Raw genomic sequence first — 15,162 nt, 5'->3', positions numbered from 1 at the left:
AGCTGCACCATGAAAGAGGTACTGGTAGAATTCATGAAAAGTTATGTACTACATTTATACCTCACCTTTCCTCAAAGGAGTTCAAGGCGCCATATGTAATTCCCCTCCCCATTCCATCATTACAGCAGCTTTCTGAGGTAAATTAGATTGACAAGTAATGACTGTCCCAAGGTCATCCAGTGAGCTTCAGGGATGGGTGGAGATTTGACCCCTAGTCCTGCTCTAACACCTACACCACACTGGCTCTCACAGTGCACTGGCTCAGATTTGATCTAACAAATCTGTTCTTATATAGAGGCTGAGAATGACTGACTGACTCACTCACTCACTCACAGCACAATCCCAACCCAAGATCTGTAAGGACAGAATTTAAGCTGGTGTAACTTATACTGGCATAGGTCTCCCCAAAGGGGACAGGACTGGGCAGGAAGAGACTTAAACCTATTTCAAAACTCTTTTAGCTCAGTCACGTGACCTAGCATCCCAGCAGAACTTAGCCACCAAAAAGAGTGTAAGTCAAATTTCTCCACATTCTTCCTGAATGGAGTTTGGAACAGGGGTAACTTACTCTGGCACAATTTATGCCAGTGTAATTTGCACTGCCTTTCTATAGTTAGGATTACTCTAACTCACAAATATATAAACATTTTAGTCTACTCCACTTATCTGGACATTTGGTTCTGATTACTATTTTTTTTAAAAAAACTGAATATGGAACAATGTATATTTCTTCCTGAAAAATGAAGGACATGAATTGTGCCCCAAAAATGTACAATGGGAAAGATACAAAATGGTCTACAGTACATAAACAAGAGAGCAGAAACAATAGTTCACATGTACTGGTTTGAAAATGGGCCGTTCTAATGTCTACTGGTCAAAACATGTGATGCAAATTGTGCATCGTAAGAATGTGCAAGCCAAGGCACACATTGAACAGAATATGGGATTATGAAAGTTGCATGGCAGGCTTAGATTGTGTGTGTGTGGGTGGGTCGGTGGGTGGTGCTCATTTACAATGCCAGCCATAAACATCAGTCGAAAACAGGACAGGATGCAATGCATAGGTGTTGAGCTTTCCTGTTTATACCTTTTAATAATCTTTGGATATTAGGAGGGTATATCCAGTGGCAGTTCTCAATGCCTTTTTGCTTTGGAGTATATGTCTATCCATCTAACAATATAAAGACACTAGACCTCTTTCACCAACAAGGCACACAAGCAGGGAACTTTCCCCTTCACTGGAAATAACAACCCTCAGAATAGGAAATACAGAGTAGTGCTGTGCCAAAAAATTCTGCCAAATTGCCCCCCCCCCACACCTTTACCAATTACAGAGAAAGAAATTGTGTTTGGAAATGATCGTAGGTGAGAGAAAAAGTCAGTGAAATTCTTGAGGATAAGATACAGGGTTTTTTCTTGTGCTTCCCTTCCTTTTGAGGTACTGTTTGTGAGGGTTCTTTCTTTCCCTCTGCTAGTCTTCTCGCTAGTGGTCTGTGCTCTGAAGCCTTCTCAGGGGATGGCACCATAAGGTAACTCTTTCAATGGCACTTTTTTCAGATTAGAAAGCGCAGGCAGTTGAAGAGACCTGAGAATGAAGCAGAAAAATTGAAATCTCTTTTGCAAGGGAAGAAAAGAGAAAACGGAGGACAGATTTTGGCACAGCATTAAAGCAGGATTTTCCAATGGCAGCTAGGAACATGTCTAGGCTCACAAAATGCAAGCTGAATTTGCTAGTATACAGCCTCCAACCCAAATGATTCCCAAACTTTGAGGCAGACTTTTTTGATGATCTGTAGTATAACCTACTAACTACCTAAGTGGTGATAGCTGAGACAAATCAGGGATGGATTATGCCTGCATGTGTGTAGTAGCGGCTTTCAATACTTGTTTTTAAAATCCCTTTGACAGATTACCAACCTCTACATATATGATACTGTGCTTTTGCTGGCAAACGCTTTCCATAAGAAGCTGGAAGACAGAAAGTGGCACAGCATGGCCAGCTTGACATGCATTAGGAAGAACTCGAAACCATGGCAAGGAGGGAGATCAATGCTGGATACCATCAAGAAGGTAGTTCAAGTCTTGCCTGTCTTCTAATCCTTTGCCTTTAAGAGACATTTTTTTACTGTTTGTTGCAATCAGATTTTTGTAAACTGTGTCCCCCTCCCCAACAACAATGTTCGTAAAGAGATAGAAAGCTTCATTCAGAACTATTGACATATCCCCTTTCAAGGCTTTTAGTGAGTTCATGTTGTTTTTTTCTTCCCTAAATCATTGATTTTAAAAAAGAAAAAAACCCACACGCTGTTTGTTGCTCTTTCCTACATTTTGTGGCACTTCACAATCTGGTTTTGGTATATGTGGTGGGGGATGTTAAGGATCTCTCTTTCAAACAGTGCATAAAGCAAGAGGTCATTCAAAGTCTTTTTCCCCCTTCTACAGCTTTGAGTCTTTTGTGGATTCACAAGATAATGATTTTCACAAAGTGCTTACAGATAGGGTTGCCAGGCTCAGGGCCTAATGATTCTGTATCTTTAAGAGAAAAGAAAATTCAGCCAAGTGCAGGTGTTCTGGCAATATTGTAATGGGAAAAACCACAAGGTGGAATTCTCCCTCCCTCTGCACAACTTTTAAAGATACAGAAGACCTCTTGGTTGCCAGGCCCAGCCTCCAAGAGGTCTTCTGTATCTTTAAAAGTTGTGCAGGGGGAAGGGAGAATTCCACCTTGTGGTTTTTCCCGTTAGAGTGTTGCAAGAAAGCCTGCACTTGGCTGAATTTTCTCTTGTCTTAAAGATACAGAATCACTTTCAGGACCTGAACCTGGCAACCCTACTTACAGAGCAGGTATGTTTTCCTGGGAGGACACAGCCCTATTACTTTTTTTGCAGCTGGCCACCTATTGGAGTCCCTCTATCTGTCTCAACAGCCAAACAAGCCACCACAATTCCCAAACGCCAAGTGTATGCTTACGTTTAAAAGCTATGCCTTTTCTTCTTACCTTAGGAGAGCCCGAGAATCCAGCAAGGTCAGGAGTCACTATAGCTAATCAGCAGTCTATATAAATCTCCTTGCATGCTATTGTTGTGGGGAGGAGAGAAACATGAGGAGGGAGACAGTCAACAAGAGTTAAGAGAGGGAAGTTTACTGGGAAAAGGAGGGACAACAAAGCCTGATTTAAGAGGGGGTTTGCATCAGAATCTTACTAAAGCAAAGGGCTTTCAAACACACAGAACCATAGCAGCCAATGTGGAGGGCAGGTGAAGACAGCCACATGGGGGGGATGGGGCTAAGAGTGAGGCAAAGCAGTGTTTTCTCATAGAGAAGGGGACCGAAGGATGGAAGGCGGAAGGAGGGAAGGCTGCTTGTAAAATACAAGGTGCATTGCTTGTGAAGCATTTTTTTCTCCCTCAGTGGTGCCTTTTGCAGATTGTCTGGGAGAAAGTGAAGTAAGGGCTAAGAAGAGTGGGGGTATTTTACAAACATCACTGCACAAGACAGAACTCCTCACAGCTGATCTACAAAAAGCAGGTTTCTTCTCTTGTTAAATACAGGCAGCCTTCGGGGCTCACTCACACGGAGGTTTAGTACGGATGTAGCACTATTTGCAGACCCTTTAAATTTGGACGATCTACATGACGTTTTTGCCAACATGAATGCATTCAGCTGCTTTTTCCTTTAAATCTGGATTTAATCGATCAAAAAAAATCAAAACGTGTTGGAAAATCTGGCCCCACTTCGGTGCCTACCTACTGTGTAGTTGCTTTTATTCGCTGTTTTTGGCTGCATGGTTTGTTCGCCATTTTAGATCCTCCCCTTTCTCTGCCCCTTACACTGCCTAAATGGCATCATTTAGTTTCCTGCTGCTGACAAACAAACGTCCAGTTACTCTTGGCTTCCTTTCTCCCGCTTCCCCCCCAATAAATTTCATCCCCCCCTCTTTTAAACAAGCGATAATATTAAACAGGTGCTGTTGCATTTAGTAGCTATTTTTAATGTCTCTAAAGATATGTGTTTGTGTGAACAGCACCCCCCACTGTCTCCCGCCTTAATGTGCAATAGACAGAGAAACACCACCCCTTCCCCACCTCTGGAATTAAACATTTTAAGGGAGGGACATGGCAACAAGAAAACAGCAGTAGCAATAAATGTGAATGCTTGTGAACACTAAACAGCAAAACAGCAAATTTATTTAGAGCGAGGGTGGATGTATGTGAACTGTCCAAATCAATCGCGATGGGAAAAGCAGCATTTTTACTCCAGATTTTGGCTCCTATGTGAACCTTCCCTTGGTCTTCTTAGCCCTTTGCTCTTTCTATCTTCCCCCACCCTCCGTGAGGCTCTCTCTCCCCCCACTCTACTTTCTTACAGACAATCCACAAAAAGCACAACTGAGGGACAAAGAACTGCTTTACAAGACATTCCCCTTGTATTTTACAGGCAGCCTTCCTTCTCCCTTTCTTCCCTTTGCCCCCTTCTTTGTGAGGAAATGCCACCTCACTCTTCTTAGCCCTCCATTTTAACTGCAGTGAGTCTGTGCAAGAATAAAGAAAAACTTGTCAATCAATGCCCCTTGTATTTTACAAGCATCTTGTGTGTGAGAGAAGTCCTTCTCTCAGCTGATATGCAAAATGCAGGGGAAAGAAATATGTTTTTTGCAGATCAGCTGTGAGAGGGACCTTTGTTGCAGGTGGTAATGCCTGTAAAGTACCAGCTTCTTTATCCCCTTCCCGTGAAAGAACCACTCTGCTAGCTATGTGTTTGGTGCTTTGGGAAGCACTGAGCACTGGGCTAGCAATGCCCCATGTGCAGCAATTTCCAAGCACCTGATTGCCCCTGCTTGGGAACCCCCTGCAAGGGGTTTTGATAAGTGGGTTGAATAATGATGTCATGTGATAGACAGGTGGATGCCCCCAGTTACCTGCCAAATTTGGCCTGTGAGGCTGATCCTGGTGACTCATGAAGGGACCCTGGACTTTGAAATTTGCCACTACGCTACTCTTACAGAGACTGTGTAAAAACACATAACCTATTCATTTGGAAATTTCCACCAAGTACTGGCACTTCTTGCAAATAATGTTTTTCTCCCCAAGACTTCTATGCTACACTCCTCCATGGGATAAATGTTTGCTTGAGGGGCATTTATTACCACATAAATAGCAGAAGCAGCTGGTTGTCCACATCAACCATATGGTGGTAGACTTGTTAAGCTTGCAGAAATTTTAAACACAAAAATGCTCATGCTCTTTTATGTAATTGGGGGTTAAGAGATAGGAGGACCCACAAAGATCAAGTTCTTCTGGCATGCAAGATAACAATGTTTCACTCCTTTCAGGTTCATCAATTAGACTGTCAATCACTAATCCCACACCCACACACAAATAAGCACTGAAATTATGGGTAAACAATTATCCTTTTATCACTCTTCAACAACCATAATCAGAACCACATAGTAATTTAAGGTATCATGCCTGCAACCATAGTTCAGTTTTGGCTGAAAGATATTTTGAACACCTTTTACTATTACTGTGAAGAAAGCTTTCTCTTAGCCTTAGTGACACAGTTGCACAATTGCTTAGGTCTTCTTAATGAAACAGTTGAGTCAACTCTGCAGCTTCTTGGAAACTAAGACTTTGAGATATCATTTTTTTTGTTAAGGATGCCAAATGCTAACATGTGGTACTGTTACTCTTACCCTACTACTCCTTACTTGGATTTTGCTTTCTTTAGAAGGTGGTCACTATAGAGGAATGTGACATTTTGTAATATTTGAGTATATTTACAAATATACAGGATGAACAGGATGAAGTATTCAGTTTAAAAACTCCAACAGCAAATTCCATTGCTCACATTAGATCTCCAGAGCAGCTTTCACAGTCCAAACTCATCTCTCTCTCTACCTCCCCAATCCCATGTCCAACCTCTATTGTTTCTTTTCAAACTAAGATCTAGATTGCATCACTCTTTGCTGGGAGTAGAGAGAGGAAGAAAGGAACATCCTCCTTTCAGGACTGAATTCCTAGCCATTCAGAAAGCTTCTGAAGGATGCTTGCCTTCAGTAACCACTGTAACAAAAGATATGTCTGGCAGCTTTGTCACTGACTATTACAGAACATTTGTAGTCATTCTAGCCCCATTAACCCTCTTCTGTCAAAGCCCTAATCTCGGAACATCATAGTATAATGCATAGACATAATGTGCTGTAAAGAAAGCAGTTGGCAGTAAATTTTAGGAGGATAAGCATACCGTACAAATTTATTTTACATTTTCTGATAGTGGAGTTTTGAGACTGTCTGATTTTAGAAGAGTTTCCTCTTATATCGTGACTTATATATTTCAGAGTCAACATCAGGGTTTACTCCAAGTCTGAGAAAACACTTGGCAAAATACCCTCTGATGGACATCATCCCTGACCGTTGGCTGTGCTGACTGGGGCTGATGAGTAGTCCAATAGCATATGGTGGGCACCATGTTGGCTACCCCTGTGCTAGGACTAGGGATGAATGAGAAATTCAATTCAATTAGCATTTGAAGCCGAATCTATCAAATTCGCACTTTCTGAAACTATATGAGTACACATCCATCCTTCTAAATTCACACTTATTCGAATTTTGCAGTGTAGTTCGCCAACCAAACAATGTTTACAAAAATGCATATGTCAGGGGAAAGTGTGAATAAAAATGAATATATGAGTGAAAACAGATACAAGAAATAGCATTATATAATGTAACATTGCCTGCAAAAATGTGTATATTAGTCAAAAATGCCTACAAAAATTGTTTATTGGGAGAAATTAGCACTAAAATACTGGAGAATTTTCATAAGGATTTAAAAAAATGCAAATTGCTGCAGAAATGTGGAGAACTGAGTTTTAGATTGGAAAAATGAGAAACAACCAAAATTGATAGAACTTTTGATCCCTAGCTAGGGCACTCTTGTGGTTATAGTACCATGTAGATCAGAGAAAAGAAACTTCAAGACCGGGGGCCAAATGTGTCCCCCAGGCATCTCTGTCTGGCTTTGAAACTCTCTAGGCCATATCCCAGACTCAACCCCTCTTCTCAGGCCACATTCCTCACCAGCCTTGCACTGTAGCTTCCTTTAGCCTGGCAGGGATGTATCCTTCAACTCTGCTAATGCTTCTTGCTTGGATGGATAGAGGGTTTAGAGCAGTGTATGAGGGCATGCAGGAACTGTACAAAGGTAAAATTCTCCTTCATTGCTCTTCCCAGTTTCATCTCTGGCCCTGCACACCACTGGCATGTGGCCCTTGCAAGGTTGACCAGAGAGAAATGTGGCCCTCAGGCTGAAAAAAAGTTTCCCCATCTTTAATGTAGATAGATAGGTGTACACTGAATGAGCATCTGTTCTATGTGAATATATCTAAAACAGGTGTGGGGAACCTTTCATCCTCCAGAGGTTGCTGAACTACAACTCCCATCATACTAATTGGGGGCCCCAATTAGTGTAGTGACAGGTAGAGAGAGATATGGAGTTGTGAAGACTTGCCAGGTAAGGGGAACATGGCACATGCAGTTAACAACTGTGCCTTGTTCCGGTCCTCCCCACACCCGCAAGTTTGTTGGTTGCCCTATCAGCCAGCTCTCAGACCTCTGGATGCTGCTGTTAAACACCAGATTGGTACATAATAAGATCACCCTCATTCATGATTTAATTATGGATGAGGCAGCCAGTCTGGTATGTATAACCAGGACCTGGGTGGGTGAGCAGGGAGGAGTCAGTGTCTCCCAGGAACCTCCGCCAGGGTACCTGGTTCAGCATCAGGGTAGACCTGAGGGTTTGGGAGGGGGGTTGCTGTGGACTATAGGAACTCCATCTCCCTCTGCAAGCACCCTGTCCGTGCGACTACTGGTCTGGAGTATTTGCACCTTGTTTTGGGTCAGCAGGACAGACTGGTGATTCTGTTGGGGTACCGCCCACCCCGCTGCCCAACAGACTCCCTGGCTGAGCTGACAGAGGAGATCTCAGGTGTACTGTTGAGATTCCCCCAGACTGTTGGTTCTGGGGGATGTCAACATTCATGCCGAGGCCGCCTTATCCAGGGCGGCTCAGGATTTCACGGTCTCCATGACAACCATGGGACTGTCCCAATATGCCATTGGCCCAACACATGAAGCAGGGCATACTCTAGACTTGGTTTTTGCAACTGGACATGGAGATGGTGATCTGAATGTGGGGGGCCTTACATCAGTCCCTCTGTCATGGACAGATCACTGCTTGCTGAAGATTAGACTTACAGTGGCTTTTCCCCTCTGCAAGGGTGGGGGACTTATTAAGTTGGTCCGCCCCCAGAGACTAATGGATCCGGATGGTTTCCAAAGGGCTCTGGGGAGTTTTCTGGCTGATAGGGCTGGCGCTCCTGTCGAAACCCAGGTTGAACTGTGGAATACAGAAATGACTCGGGCAGTTGACATGATTGCTCCTGAGCGCCCTCTCCTGTGTAGAGCTCATACAGCTCCATGGTATACCCCAGAGCTGAGAGCGATGAAATGATATAGGAGATGGCTTCAGTGCAGATGGAGACAAACTCCTGGTGGATGCAATTACACAGTGGTAAGTGCCTATGGTAAGCTGTATTTAGGGGCAGTGAGGGCAGCAAAAACCACAATATTTTCCTGCCACTATCATATCATTAATCTGCCACCCAGCGGAGCTCTTCAAAATTGTCCAGGGGCTATTACATGCTGGCCCCAAGGACATGGTAGAACCATCTGAGGCCCGCTGTAATGAATTTGCTAGGCACTTCCAGGATAAAATCTTTAACATCTGCCAGGACTTAGACTCCAGTGTTATAGCAGGTGAATCAAGCAAGGTATCCAGAGCACAGCCTTGTCCCAATTTCTTGGATGAGTTTCAGTTGGTACAGCTTGAGGACATTGACAAGGTGCTTGGACAGGTTCGTGCAACCACTTCTGTGCTGGATCCTTGCCCTTCTTGGCTAATAAAAGTTAGCAGGGATGGAACAGCCGGCTGGGCCAGGGAAGTGATTCATGCCTCTCTGTGAGAGGGGTGGTCCCTGGCTGCCTGAAAGGGGCGGTATTGAGACCACTCCTACATAAGAACATATGAAGAGCCTGCTGGATCAGGCCAGTGGCCCATCTAGTCCAGCATCCTGTTCTCACAGCGGCCAACTAGTTGCCTCCCTGGACCCAGAAAATCGTAATAACTATAGGCCGGTGGCAAATTTTCCATTCCTGGGTAAGGTCCTTGAACGAGTGGTTGCAGGCCAGCTCCAGACACTCTTGAATGAGACCAATTATCTGGATCCATTTCAGTCGGGTTTCAGGCCTGGTTTTGTCACGGAAACAGCCTTGGTTGCCCTGTATGATGACCTCTGTCAGGAGAGAGACAGGGGGAATGTGACTCTATTGATTCTCCTTAATCTCTCAGCAGCTTTTGATACCATCGACCATGGTATCCTTCTGGGAAGACTGGCTGAGTTGGGAGTGGGAGGGACTGCATGGCGATGGTTCCGCTCCTACTTGGCGGGTCGGCTCCAGAAGGTGGTGCTTGGGGAACATTGCTCGGCACCCTGGATTCTCCAGTATGGGGTTCCACAAGGGTCAGTTCTGTCCCCCATGCTGTTCAACATCTACATGAAACCATTTGGTGCGGTCATCCGGAGCTTTGGAGTGCGTTGCCATCAGTATGCTGATGACACGCAGCTCTATTTCTCCTATTCATCTTCTTCAGGTGAGGCTGTCAATGTGCTAGACTGGTGCCTGGCTGCAACAATAAACTGAGGCTAATAAACTGAGGCTCAATCCAGGCAAGACTGAGATGCTGTTCTTGTGACCGGATGGTGGATGTCCAACCTGTCCTGGATGGGGTTGCACTCCCCCTGAAGGAGCAGGTTTGTAGCTTGGGGTTTTTCCTAGAACCATCTCTGTCACGTGAGGCTCAGGTAGCCTCAGTGGCACGGAGTGCCTTCTACCAACTTCGGTTGGTGGCCCAGCTGTGCCCCTATCTGGACAGGGATAACCTGGCTTCAGTTGTCCATGCTCTGGTAACCTCCAAGTTAGACTACTGCAATGCGCTCTACGTGGTGCTGCCTTTGAAGACAGTTTGGAAACTGCAGCTTGTGCAAAATGCAGTGGCCAGATTGGTAACAGGGACCAGACAGTTTGAACATATAAAACCGATTCTGGCCCACTTGCATTGGCTGCCTGTATGTTTCTGAGCTCGATTCAAGGTGCTGGTTTTAACCTATAAAGCCTTACATGGCTTGGGACCACAATACCTGATGGAATGCCTCTCTCAACATGAACCCACCTGTATACTAAGTTCAACATCCAAGGCCCTCCTCCAGGTGCCTACTCCATGGGAAGCTGGGAGTCTGGCAACAAGGGAGAGGGCCTTCTCAGTGGTGGCCCCCTAATTATGGAATGATCTCCCTGATGAGGTGTGCCTGGTGCCAACATTGTTATTTTTTCGGCACCAGGTCAAGACTTTCCTCTTCTCCCAGGCATTTTTAAATTGAGTTTTTAAAATGTGTTTTTAAATTTGTATATTTGTTTTTAATGTTTTAATTGTTGCAAAACCCCAGAGAGCTTCAGCTATTTGGCGGTATACAAATGCAATAAATAAATAAAATAAATAATACCTGGCCATTGGCCATACTTGCTGGGGCTGGTGGAAGTTGTAGTTCAGCAGCCTTTGGAGGGCCAAAGGTTCCCCATCCCTGAACAAAAAGGTAGACCATGAGTAAGCATTTGCAAAGGGTGTTGCTGTTGGCTAAACTCCATCCGCGTTAAATGCTTTCCTTAGGTTTTTTTTGTCACCGTGACATCAACTCAATCATATCTCACCGTGACACCAATTCACTCAACAGTTTTGCATGTTGGAAGCTCCGGAGTTTATGAAATCCTTTCCCTGTCAGCCTTGCTAAGAGTTCCAGCTTGTCTCCTGCTATGCTTTCCCTTTTAAAAAGAGGATAATTAATAAAACAAACAAACACTCACACTCCTCCTTTCGCCTCACAGCAGTCACTCAGAGTAATTATTAATTTGTGAGGCAATTCTCCCTGCAATGTGAAGAAAAATAGCTGGCCAGATCAGACATGAAAGCAGCAAATAAGGGCTAGAGAAAATGAAAAATCTCTCTGTGTATTAAGGATGTAGTTGAATCACTTCTGAAGATTCAGAAGTTATGGACATTTCAGAAGGTACAGTTGTGTTTTCATTTCCCTACTCACATATTTAAAATGCCTTTTTTTTTTAAGGACAACTTCTAGAAACCAGCACATATTCTCATCTTTATCTTATGGAAATTGCCAGATATGAGCTGCATATCCAGGGACTGTCTTTGCCATTCACTCATCTCAGACTTGCATGTGATTGTTCCCACAGTTTTTGCAATTGTTTTAACTGTTTTTAAATATGTTATTGTTTTATGTAACTAATAGTATCGTAAATTGCTTTGGGATACCTCAAGGGAAACCATAAATTAAATTTATTTATTTATTTATTAGCCAGAAGAGACATAAATGAACACATGTGAGAGTGACATGGACTAGAAATGGTCTGATCCATCTCTACTTGAAACTGGAACAGTTTAATTGCTCCCTTCTTCCCCCCCCCTTTCTTTCTAAAGTGAATCTCCCTTTCTTCTCCGAAGAAAAATTTACCTGCTTGCATTTCTGGAGAGAAAGGGCACCAGTGACTTCAACAGTTTCGATAGACGAAAGACTTCTACTGCTGCTTTAGAAGGCTAACTCAGTCTTGCCACAAAAATATTAAAAACACAGATGCTCCTCCCCCCCCCTTAGTATCTGGCAAGGTTCTTCCAATCTTTGGCTCCTCCAGTCACTCTTGGCAGACCATCTGTCCATTGAAGCCTTTTGGTCTTCTTTTGAATCACTGTTACTCCCAGACAGGTAAAATAATAGCCACACACTTTTATGGTTCTTTTTCTCTATGCTCAGGAGGCAGGGTATGTCTAGCAGAATTCAATTAGGATGAGAAATGAATTGGTTCTTATAAGGGCAACATAATCCAAAAAAGTCCCCCAATGAACTATATTAGGAATGAGATTTTCAGAATGCTATATATGGTTGGTGTGTGTGTGCGTGTGTCAGCCACTTCAAAGAGAGGGGTTGGGAGGGAGACATGGGGCTTATTGCGTTAGTTTAATGGATTAAAATGGTAGCACTTCTGTCCCGATTTCTAAAACCAGGGCTCCTGCTGGGATATCAATCAATCAATCAATCAATAAAATTCCTTTCACACTACAGTCCTTGTCGCATTAAGGAACTGTGGCTTTTTTGGTTGATGAACCAACATTTTGCGCAACTGTCTTTCATACTGCTGCAATGAACAGCATCTTGTTCTCATCCCTCACCCGTTATACACATGCACACTTTAGTTCTATAATTCACTGCTTGGGTTTGTGTCAGGACCCGGCGGGGGGGAAATGAATGCTACTACCTGCACCTATGCCAGAATACCAGTACAATTTTCATTAGGCAAAATAAAATTGCAGCACACTTAAAGGGAAAAGTGCCTGTCATGTGAGTGATTGCAGTTAGCACTAAGCTCCCATGATCTTCCAGGTTCCCAGGCTTACAAACAGATAATTTCTGATATTTTTTATCACCAAAAATAGCACTAAACTTCCACTATATTCCACTAGATTTCTGGAACTAGCTTTTATATTGTGTGAAAGGTCAAATATAATACGCAAATTACCAGATAAGAAATCATTGAAATAAAGAAATAAGGTGCATTGTGAAAGTGGCCAGAGAGAGGTCTGTGATGTTCCTCTATTAGTGTATATATGGTAAGTGCTGTTTGTATAGGAGATACATGGTAAGTGGAATGAAAGAGGAGGGGGGAGTGAATGGGCAGTAGAATGCTGGATGATTGGCTGAATGTTTAAAATGGCTGACAGTATAAATGGAAGGATGTCAGGTAAATCTGAGTGGATGTGAGGTGGAAGGTGGATGTGAGGTGGAGTGTGGACGTTAGAGGGTTGTTTGGTGGGTTTATGACAGGAGAGTGTGGAGTTCAGATTAATACTAAGACCAGTACCTCAGGAATAGATGTAACCATATGCTTAAGTGCCTTTATAAAGTAATCTTTGTTATCTTTGTTATTTAATAAACACTTTTGGTTTACCAAAGGCCTGATCCTTGGCTGGGGTTTCACAGACCAGAAGGGAGGGTAAGGTAAATACCAAGGCTGAAGAGTGACAAATGGTGGCAGCGGGGAAGGGAAGAATAACACCACAAGTATTCAGAGCAAACCAGAATTATCTGCATTGATACAAAGGGAGTGGGACAGCTTAAGCACTCAGTCACAGAGGTAACCTGATAGAGAGACTCAGGCAGAGTCTCTGGGAATACGGGTTATAGGACGTGACTGGTGGTGCTGCCTAGCAGGGGGATCTGGTGAGGTCTATGCTAGAGCAGGGAGAGAAACCATAAAAAGGACGGTCCGGACTGGTGGAGTCCCTGGTGGTGCCTAGTGACAGGCAGTAGCCACGAGCAGGTAGTAACCTGACAGGGAGAGCCAGGGAAGGACCGTCACAAGGTCTACCTGAAGGGATTTTGCTTGTGAAATAACTGGTAGTTTAGACTGTGCTTGATAGATAAAACTGGTTCTTAAGTTTAGATCTCCAGGTTTATGGAAATCCAGGTGGCTGCAGTGAAGATTAGCAAATGTTGTTGGCTAGATTCTGGGTCTAGCTTTGGTCGTGGCTCCTTAGTGGGAATAATCAATTTCTAATTTCTTTTCGGGTTTCAAACTGTTACCTCTAGGCATTTGGGTTTGTAATACTTCTTCAGTTTTTAGCCTGTGGAAACCCAGAGTCTATACTGCATAAACAATAGAAAATGGACTTTCTGGAGATTCAGACAGAGCTCTTGTTAATAGTGCTGTGGCTAATTCTCCCTCAGTATTTGACAGATAAAGACTTTACAGTTTAGATATGACCTTTTCACCTCTCTGTAAAGCACAGCACATAATGTGTGACTCCAGCCCGTAAATCTTTGCTGTGGTTCTGGTTTTCCGTTTTCCGTTTTTCCAGAGTATCCATCAGGCTACTGAAAATGTGATTCTTCATTTGCAAATAAAGAGGTCATCCAATTTCATTATTGATATAATATTGCTGCTTGGTAATTTCCCCCCGCTTATATTAGAGAATAGGGTATAATGCACAGCCATTAAAATAAATAGAAATTTGCTACACACTTTTGGTGTGCTGTGTGGACTTCACATTGGGCTGCTGAGATACTTCTGTGAACACATTGCCACATTATCCCTTTCAATTAGCTGAATATGGTTCAGTAATTGCAGCTCTGCAATTTGATTTATGCAATGTGAGGAGTCACTGATTGTGATTATCACATTTGGGTTTCTTGTTTTCAAAGGGTGTTGTATGTCTGTGAACTATGACTTATTCATACAGTTAGAAGTACCAAAGGTGACTGTTTCTAATATTGCCAAACCCAGTCTTGGGGTCATCCAATGAAACTGAATGTTGGAAGATTCAGGACAGACAAAAGGAAATACCTCTTCACACAGTGCATAGTTAAACAATGGAATTTGCTACCTCAAGATGAAGTGATAGTCATAAACCTGGACAACTTTATTTTTATATATATACTTTCATGGAGGACAAGACTAACAGTGGCTACAAGTCATGATGTCTGTATATGGCCTCCGGTGTTGGAGGCAGTATGCCTCTGAATGCCAGTTGCTGGGATTCCCAAGTGGGGAGAGTGCTGTTGCATTCATGTCCTGCTTGTGGGCTTCTCAGAGGCATCTGGTTGGCTAGTGTGAGAACAGGATGCTAGACTAGACAGGCCTTTGGTCTGATCCAGCTGGACTCTTCTTATGCTATAACTGTGTAGGCCCCTATGTCTTTAAGAGTTGCGTAGAAGGGAAAATTCAGCCACACGTGATGTTTCATGTATTTGCCCAGTGCTGTTAAGGAAGAAGCTACACATAGTGGAATTTGCCCTTCTGTGCTAAGACACAGAAAGATTCTTTTAACCTAACCTAGAATAGAAGCCACCACAGTTCAGCTCTCTGTGTATGTGTGTGCATGCATGCTACTTAGACAACTTCCAAAGCCCTGAATTACATAGATGGAGTGCAGAGCCAGCAATGATCCAGCAGCAACCTTTGCCCTTCCATTTTTGAC

At 43.4% G+C, this 15,162-nt stretch overlaps 1 protein-coding gene and 1 long non-coding RNA gene across 2 annotated transcripts in view; one reads left to right on the top strand and one right to left on the bottom strand.

The window, feature by feature from the left end:
• The window catches only part of GRID2 (glutamate ionotropic receptor delta type subunit 2), an 887,701-nt gene that overhangs the window by 555,460 nt on the left and 317,079 nt on the right, over window positions 1–15,162 (top strand). The window contains exon 6 of the mRNA XM_061583023.1: window positions 1,909–2,070. Within this exon, the coding sequence (XP_061439007.1) occupies window positions 1,909–2,070 (162 nt within the window). The remainder of the gene's footprint in view (window positions 1–1,908; window positions 2,071–15,162) is intronic.
• LOC133363722 (uncharacterized) lies at window positions 1,181–3,120 on the bottom strand. The gene is made up of 2 exons (XR_009757740.1): window positions 2,999–3,120; window positions 1,181–1,585 (listed from the first exon to the last, which is right to left on the bottom strand). It is a non-coding gene; the product is annotated as an uncharacterized LOC133363722 (long non-coding RNA).

Source organism: Rhineura floridana, chromosome 9 (assembly GCF_030035675.1).
Source record: "Rhineura floridana isolate rRhiFlo1 chromosome 9, rRhiFlo1.hap2, whole genome shotgun sequence".
Classification (NCBI taxonomy): Eukaryota; Metazoa; Chordata; class Lepidosauria; order Squamata; family Rhineuridae; genus Rhineura; species Rhineura floridana.
The sequence above is the reverse complement of the archived record's forward strand: the minus strand, read 5'-3'. Positions and strand labels throughout refer to the sequence as shown.